Source organism: Odontomachus brunneus, unplaced genomic scaffold, assembly GCF_010583005.1.
Source record: "Odontomachus brunneus isolate Ranch 3 - 2012 unplaced genomic scaffold, Obru_v1 Obru_scaffold_043, whole genome shotgun sequence".
Classification (NCBI taxonomy): Eukaryota; Metazoa; Arthropoda; class Insecta; order Hymenoptera; family Formicidae; genus Odontomachus; species Odontomachus brunneus.
The window spans coordinates 969,954-978,302 of NW_022639493.1; the positions used below are offsets into that span (position 1 = coordinate 969,954).

The 8,349-nt window shown below is 40.2% G+C and overlaps 1 protein-coding gene across 1 annotated transcript in view; it reads left to right on the top strand.

Moving 5' to 3' along the window:
• The first annotated feature begins 1,657 nt into the window (after positions 1–1,657).
• LOC116844604 (probable nuclear hormone receptor HR3) overlaps positions 1,658–8,349 on the top strand; it is a 146,907-nt gene continuing 140,215 nt past the window's right edge. Inside the window, exon 1 of the mRNA XM_032816376.1 lies at positions 1,658–2,921. Within this exon, the coding sequence (XP_032672267.1) occupies positions 2,903–2,921 (19 nt within the window). The 5' untranslated portion in view covers positions 1,658–2,902. The remainder of the gene's footprint in view (positions 2,922–8,349) is intronic.

An 8,349-nucleotide genomic window follows, 5' to 3' on the forward strand; every position in this document is an offset into this window, starting at 1 on the left:
ATATATATATATATATATATATATATATATATATATATATATATATATATATATATATATATATTAAATAGTTAAATTTATATTTAGTTTATGTTATCATGATTTAACTTATATTTAGTCAAACGCTAGGAGTTTCCTTAAGATGAATAAAACTATTTCTGAATTAGATCTAATAGCTATTTCCTCTGTATACGTGTACAGATGTCATTACTTTTTAAAAGGTTTTATAGATAGATAACGCGTATCGTATATAACAGCGCTCTTTAATTATGTCTAACGGATTAAATTGAAGCCGAGACATTGGCAGTGAGCAAAGGGGAAAAATGTAAAGCGTAACTGTAAAGTCGTAAGTGTGCGAGTGCGTATATAGACACTTCTATTGAGAAAAACGCATCTTTCTTCGCGTTGATCAGTTTGAATTACATCGCTAAATCCCGCGATCAAGCTTTCTCACGGCGAGATATCCGTGACGGCGACTGTAAGAGGAATCCGCGCGAAACAATTAATCCTTTTTCTCAGTGTATGATTTTGATACCGCTACAGTTCCCCGTGCGGTTAATTGACGGCAAGCGTATAATTCATTAACGGGCAGCCGCGTTCAAAACCATTCGTTGGTAATAACGTCATAGCATATCTAACTAATCGTTGCTAATAGCGACGCGCGTCAAATTTTCACGACAAATATCGAGAGTTTACACACTAAATGGTTTAGGTCTGTATTATATGAGATAAATGCGACGGTAGTTCGTCAAAGCTGTGACTAATTCAAATCTTATTTTTTGACGATTTTCATCAGCCATATTACCATATTTTTAAGTCATTAAAAATGCATAAAGTATCCATATCGCCTCAATGCTCCAAAATACAAGCGCGTTTAATACGAGAAAACCAAGTTCCGCTATTATATGTTTGCAGAATATTAACGAATTTCACAAAACTGTCGAGTATATTTACCGGTCAATTTACCTGCGAAATATTAAAACTAAACGTATTCGATCGATCGCGGCCGCGCTCAATACACAACGGATCCGGCAGGATACCGGAGCACCGGCGGACTCGAAGAGGGTGGCGCCCTACGGGCGAGTAACGGTGAACGGCGCGACCGAGTGACGCTCGTCACGGAAGAGATTCGCACGGAGGCGAAGCGGAGGCGGCCAGGCCGCGAGACGAAGAGGACGAGCTGGTAGGACCGCGGTAGGAAACAGAGAAATGTGGTAGGAAGAAAGCCGAAGAAGAGGACGCGGGGGGAAAGAGGGGGATCGGGCACGACGGAAAACAGAGAACAACGGAGGGAAAGCAGCAGAAGACGAAGAGAGGAACTCGAGGAGGCGGAAGAGAAAGCCAGGGGAAAGATTCGAGACGAAAATCGGCGAAGAAGAAGACATAGCAGCGGAAGGAGGAGGTAAGAACGGGCGCGAGAAAAACGCAGGAAGACAGAGGACGATAAAGAAGAAGAAGACGGAGGAGGAGGACCACAGGAGAGAAAGACAGGCTTTGGTGGGGGATGAAGAAAGAACGCTCGTTTTATGCGCTACCGCTCGTCGTCTGGTAGGGGCACGCGAACGCTGAGCCGGTGGTGGAGGCGGAAGAGTTGAACCGGCGAACTTGTGGAGGGGGCAGGGTGACGGCGGCGGCGACGGTGGTGAGGGTACGTCGACGAACAGCACGGCGCGAGCACCTGTGGATCTCCGCGTCGCGGTAGAGTCACTCACCAGCTACCACCACCGGACCACCGCCGAACTTCAAGGTGTACACAGGTAGAGCCCAACGGAAACGTCGGACACGGCGAAACGGAAGAACGTGGAGGCGGAAGAGGAAGTCAGGTTGCGGGAGCAGTTTGAAAAGAAGACGAACGATTTGGCCTTAGAAGAAGAAAAAGGAGAGAAGAAGCACGCACTCGGTGGTCAATTCGTGAATTGGCAACGCTGAACGCCGAAGAGTAGAGTATCATCATCTCGGGCTGCGAAGATTCGTACGAGAGGATGAAGGACCAAGGGCAAACGCGTCGATGAGAGGACGCGAAGAAGGGGTGGAAGCCGATGGGAGATCACATCGCGGAAGTAATTTTCGTAGACGGTGAAGAGAGTCGAGCGCGAAAGAATACACGTCGTCGAGTGCAAGTTTGGGATAGGTGACAAGAGCAAGCGAGAAGCTCAGGAGGATCTGGTCGTCTCGTGATCTCACAGGCACTGTCTCTCCGAATGTGATCTCGGAGATCAGGAAAACGGAAAAGAAGAAACGTTCGTTGGATCCTCTCCGTCCCACTGCCGCGATCCACCGAGCTGTGATCACGTTGGTTCCGGTTTCGAAGGCGGCGTCGTTGTCGCCGATGACGTCGTGGGAACGCGTCGTATTCGCAAAGAGCAACGAACTCGCTTCCGAACGATTCGTGATCGATACTGGTGTGAGGTCTAGTCGATACCGCCGGTGCGAGGCCGATCTCGCGGTCCACAAAACGTTCCGTTCAAATCAGGCCAGTATTCAGTAATCCATCAAGAGAATCATTCAAACTTCACGTCGGCAAAAAGAGCCGCGGGAGAGAGAAGGAAGTAAGATCGAGAGTATGCGAGTGCGTGAAGAAGAAGTAGTGTAGACTAACGGAATCATCATCGATCCTTAGCTCGAGCGTTACTGTGCTCGGCACATCGGCATGTGGCGAAAACGTGTCCTCTGATTCCTGACCCTGCGAACGAAAGAGTGTGGTAACGGTTGAATAATTGGTGAGAAACGGACCGAAGAGACGGATCGTAAAACACGGAATTGTTCGTAACCTGCGCAGTGAACGACGGATTTATTTGAGTGGGGGAGTGATAAGTGAGAGATCCGAGGTGCGATAAGAGCAATATTTGGAAGGGGTCAAGTATTGGATACCAGGATATGCGATACCACGATCTCGGACAAGATGCCTAGCACCATAAGAGGTGAGTGACATACCACTACCGAATTAACGTGAAGATAACAACCAGCCAAGTGGTTATCTTCATATGACCTCCTCAGTTGAAACTTTTGGAAGACTTTTTTCTTACACCCGGAATAATGCAATGTTGAGAATTTTTATTCCAAATTTCGCACTAGGTTTTGGTACAGATCCATATAGTACTTTCTATGAATTACATTAAGGGCATCACTTACATATCAAGTTTATCAAGCAAAATTACGTTTTTATATTTTTTCACATTTATTTTACTAAGTAATAAATATAAGTAATAAATATAAATAAGTAATTAATTTAAGACAAAGCTCAAGATAGATACATATATACACAAGAGAGTTTACAAATATAGAAATATTAAAAATATAATTTTATTTAATGTTATAATTTTATTTAGTGCTTAAAATATATGTATACATATATGTATTTCGAATGTATCTATAAATTATGAAATTTCCACCGCTGTATTTTCCAAACAAAACGGTCAATAATTCCAAGATTTATGTATAACATAGATAATACTAATATCTTTAATATCATAGTAGTTTTCCATTAAAACTTTAATTTTTCAGTTTGCAAGAAATTAAAGGTAGAGAAATTAAAAAATATCAGGTCAGTCACACAAGGAACACGTATATATAAAGTTAAAAAAATAATTTTATTTAATGTTATAATTTTATTTTTTGCTTAAAATATGTGTATACATATATGTATTTCGGATGTATCTATAAATTATGAATTTTCCATCGCTGTATTTTCCGGACAAAACGGTCAATAATTCCAAGATTTATGTATAACATAGGTAATACTAATATCTTTAATATCATAGTAGTTTTCCATTAAAACCTTAATTTTTCAGTTTGCAAGAAACTAAAGGTAGAGAAATTAAGAAATATCGTGTCAATCACACAAGGAACACGTATATAAAATTAACTTTAGTTTCAAATATCTGAAATCTTAAATAATTAATCTCTGTCTAATTGCACCGAGCACAGTTAGATAATATTTCAGGTTATACATATGTAGCGCAAGTTTCAATGAATCCTTAACAAACCCACTTTGCCTCACTGCCTCCTTAATTAACTGCGCGATTATCATGCGCGTGATAATCACGTTGCAGCGTAGTTAGCGCGTTAAAATTCCGCTCGAATTTTCGCGTTGCGACTGCCGATAGCACGGTGAAACTTATTCCAGGCGTAAAGGGTTAAAGACATCGCGGAAAGTCTCGTGAGAGATAAAAGCGAATCCGCGTATGTGTACATATGTGTATGTATATATATGTGTGTGTGTGTGTGTGTGTGTGTGTGTGTGTATGTGTGTGTGTGTGTGTGGATTTAATGGGCGCCATCAAAGATTCACACGGCATCGATCCTTTGAGCGCTTCAGTCGTTTCGCTGCCGGCCGGTTGATCTAGTAGAAAAGAGGCTCGCACCTTTTTTGCACACAGCGTACCTGCCGGGTTTGCTCGCAAATAGAATAAAAATGCGCTCTGTATGTCGCGTACGTTACGTGTGCGCGAACTAGCGTCGTCACGTCAGCGTAAAAATCGTAGCAAAGCTGGCAAAACAGGGCCACGATTAAGCGTCAAACGTGTTCTTATCGATGTGTCAAAATCATCGACCGACACGTGCATTGCTGAGTTGACGAATCAGGCGTCGTTTCTTTCACGATGCTCAAGAAGTCGCGTCGCACATTTGATACCTTGCTAACACGCGACGAGATCTATCTCCTCGTTTATGTTTATGGTCGCTGTAGCGCACAGTCGCGCTTTCAAATTGTGTTGAAAAATGACCGTATATATTCTCTGTGTAACATATTTATATATATATATATATATATATATATATATATATATATATATATATGTATGTATGTATGTATATCGCAGCTTTCCACAGTGGCCGGATTTTAATTATTTCTCGGCCACAATTAGAATATATTAATTGTGTTTACTTCTTTAGTTTCCCTCCGCGCCTATAGAGTTTACGTTGCGAAATGATTTGCATTTACGAGTTACAGAAATTATAATAGGGTGCTGGGGAGAGAGAGAAAAGAGAACCAGCTGGTGTGAAACGTACTTTGACAAACGATTGATTGAGATTTTACGGTATGACGTTTTTCTCTGTCTGAGGTTTTGCACGTAGCGCGTTCCCTCCGTTCCTCGTGAGAAAGAATCAATGCGAATGGATACCGAATTATTCGAAAGCATATAGTAGAGCGGGACGATGGAAAGGGGGAAGAGAAATGGCCGGGGAAGATACTGAATTAGAATAAAGAGGAATACCGATCAGAGAGAGAAATATACTCGTCCGCAGAAGGTAACAGTACGCGATGTTGCGGTCACGATGGCAGGGTCACTCGAGGTCAGTAACACACTGACGACGTGGTCGCGTAATCCGCGACGCTCTCCTGCCACCGAGATCCATCGAGTATGCGCTCCTCGGACGTCCACATCCTCGACCAATCTTCGTATGCTGCGATATCTCGAGCCTATCTGAAACAACCTCTGTGCTAATATTTTTTAATAAGGTGACTAAATATTTCTTGCCATTTAACGAAACCGAATACTCGCGATTCTAACGCGAAATATGCTGCAGCGAGGTGATATTTATGTTAATAAATTATTATTATTTGAGACGTAACTTGCAAATATTGTATTAAATAAAGTCGTAAACTTTATATTGATAAAGTTTTGGAGGCCACGCAAAAAATAAATTTTCTCGAAGCAATAATTAATATAAAATTACTTAACAAGTAAGTGATGATATACTTTTTAATAATTATAATATATTTATAATTGTATATATATATATATATATATATATATATATATATATATAAAGAGAAAAGAGAAGGGAGACTTAAAATATATCGTGGAATTTTCTTTGTTAAGAGATTTTAAACAAACTTTCATTTTATGAAATTCATATTTTACGTGTATATGTGAAATGACGCAAATGCCACTATCAGTATCGATCTTATGCCTCGAGGGCTACGACACGACCGTCATTATGTGTCAACTCAGCTTTCATGAATAATTATAGCCGGCATAATTTTATATATCCTATTCGCATTCGATAACTGACCAATTCTAGCCATAAATAGAATAATTCTGCCTGTTTAATCGTTTACTTCTTTACGAGAAGGTTAACAATCTTGTTCGCGAAGCACAACTCGGACATCGGACGATCAAATTCGTTAAAATATATACTTCGTTTATTTCTTTTTTGAATTCTAATAACGTTTCACTACGGTACCAACATTGGCTATTTTTCGACCGTTAAAAGTTACACCGACATTCTTGACAGACCCACTTTCATAAATTATCGAAAAGTTAAGCGGAATGTTATGATACTCGAATGAGGCGATTTTATCTATACATGATCGGTCGAGAATCTTCAATGCAAAAATAGAATAAGGTTGGAATGCAAAAATAGAAAAATAGAATATTTTTACTTCGAAGATGTTAACAAAAGTCTACTCGCCTTTCTATTTGACTTACATGTTTAGATCATTTAATTTCTTTTCTTTTTCATTACATACCATTAACGAATACCGAAAATCAATGAAATTACAAATATATTGAGAAGAAGATATTTAAAAAATAAAAGATATTTGTGCGATAGATGTTAATAACATATCTACTTAAATTTAAATTCTTTTACTTAAAATAAATTGTTTTCGCGGAAAGTTAAGGTTTTCAGAAAATATATATTTTTTATTTCAAAAATATTTTCTATTGTTATAAGTAAATATGTTATTATATATACCCACATTGCGAATATTTTTTTATTTTTTAGACTTTTATTTCTTTCAGTGTAGAATATTTTATATATTTATATTCTCTTTGAAATATATAAAGGAATATCATATTTTATATGGCAAACTACCACGACAATGGTGAAACAGAAGAAAATCTGAGAGCAGAATTGAGGAAGTAATGAAAGTGCGATAGATCATGCTCTTCGTCTGCTTGTGTAGTGGTGTCGTAAGAATCAAATAACGAAGCGCGAATAGCTTCGCATCGAGAAGAAGGAACGTGTCAAATTTCGCTAATGAGCTGAAAATGAGCTACGTAGTCGTTTCGGTGCAAAATCGCACGAAGATAAAAAGAGACGAGCGAAACGAAATATATCGAACCGAATGTCAGCCGGTGTTAAGAGTGGCAGTACTAAACGGGCACACCGACTTGTATGTAGGAGACACGGGCGAACGGAAATTACAGAGTATTGAACGAGCGACGGACGAGTCTGAAATTACTGGAAAGAGGTTGAAATATATGGGGATCTATGTTTCGAGAAGTATTACGTAATCGTAAATTGAACTACGTCGGCGGTACGAGCAGAGAGAATGGAAGAGGAGGGACCTCGAGAAGATGAAGAGCGGGCATGGTTCGCTCGGTACTACGAGCAAAGTGGAGGGAAGGGCCGGCGAGGCAGGGCAGGGCAGGGAAGGGCAGGTAGAGAAAAGCGAGATTCTCCTCCTGCGACAGGTGGCAAGGACCTTGGTAAACGTAAGGGCGTCGCGATCGATTACCCAAGCGGGGACGGCCGCGAAGCGGATTTCGGTTCCTGATGAGACCCCGATGGGTCGGCGGCGCCCATCGCCCGCTTGCCGAACTAAGCGCCGACAGACTCGCCGTTCTGTACATCGAACAAAAGCGAAGGTCAACGAACCCTCCGACGCGTACACCACACGCGCTCACGCACGCACGCACGCGATCCCTCCGCGCATTCGTGCGCGTTCTTGCGTTCTCCGTCTTTGTCCTTGGCTCTCTCTCTCTCTCTCTCTCTCTCTCTCTCCCCCCCCTCTCTCTCCTCATTTTTCTTTATCCTTATCTGCGAGGCATGATACGCGCTATCGTGGACGAAATTTCGGCGCTTTGCGAGGAAAAGTTTATCTCAGTAGGGTTATGATGGTGAAGGAGCTGACTTGAAACAGTACAAATTTTATGAGCAAAAGAAAAGTCAAGACGCGCAAGAGGATCTCATTATGAATCAACGAGAGACGGTTCCTCTTGTAAGAAACATGTATAATAGATAACATATTAAAGGGATCGTAAAAGTTTCATCTCAATATTTCTAACAGTTCTCACGAGTTATGAGGGAACATACACATGAACAAATATACGACGAACTGAGAATCTCTTTTTTAAGTCTGTGAATGAAGGAATCGTAATGATTCCTTTATACATGTCATATGTAGAGTGAAATATTATGCGAAAATAATACGATACGGACACATGAAGCAACTTCATGTGTGTTTTCGACGCGATGTACAATTTAATATATAATATTACGAAAATATAATCATTAAGACAAAACATCTATTTTCCCATATTTACAAATAGAGAATGTACTTTATATATATATATATATATATATATATATATATATATATATATATATATATATATA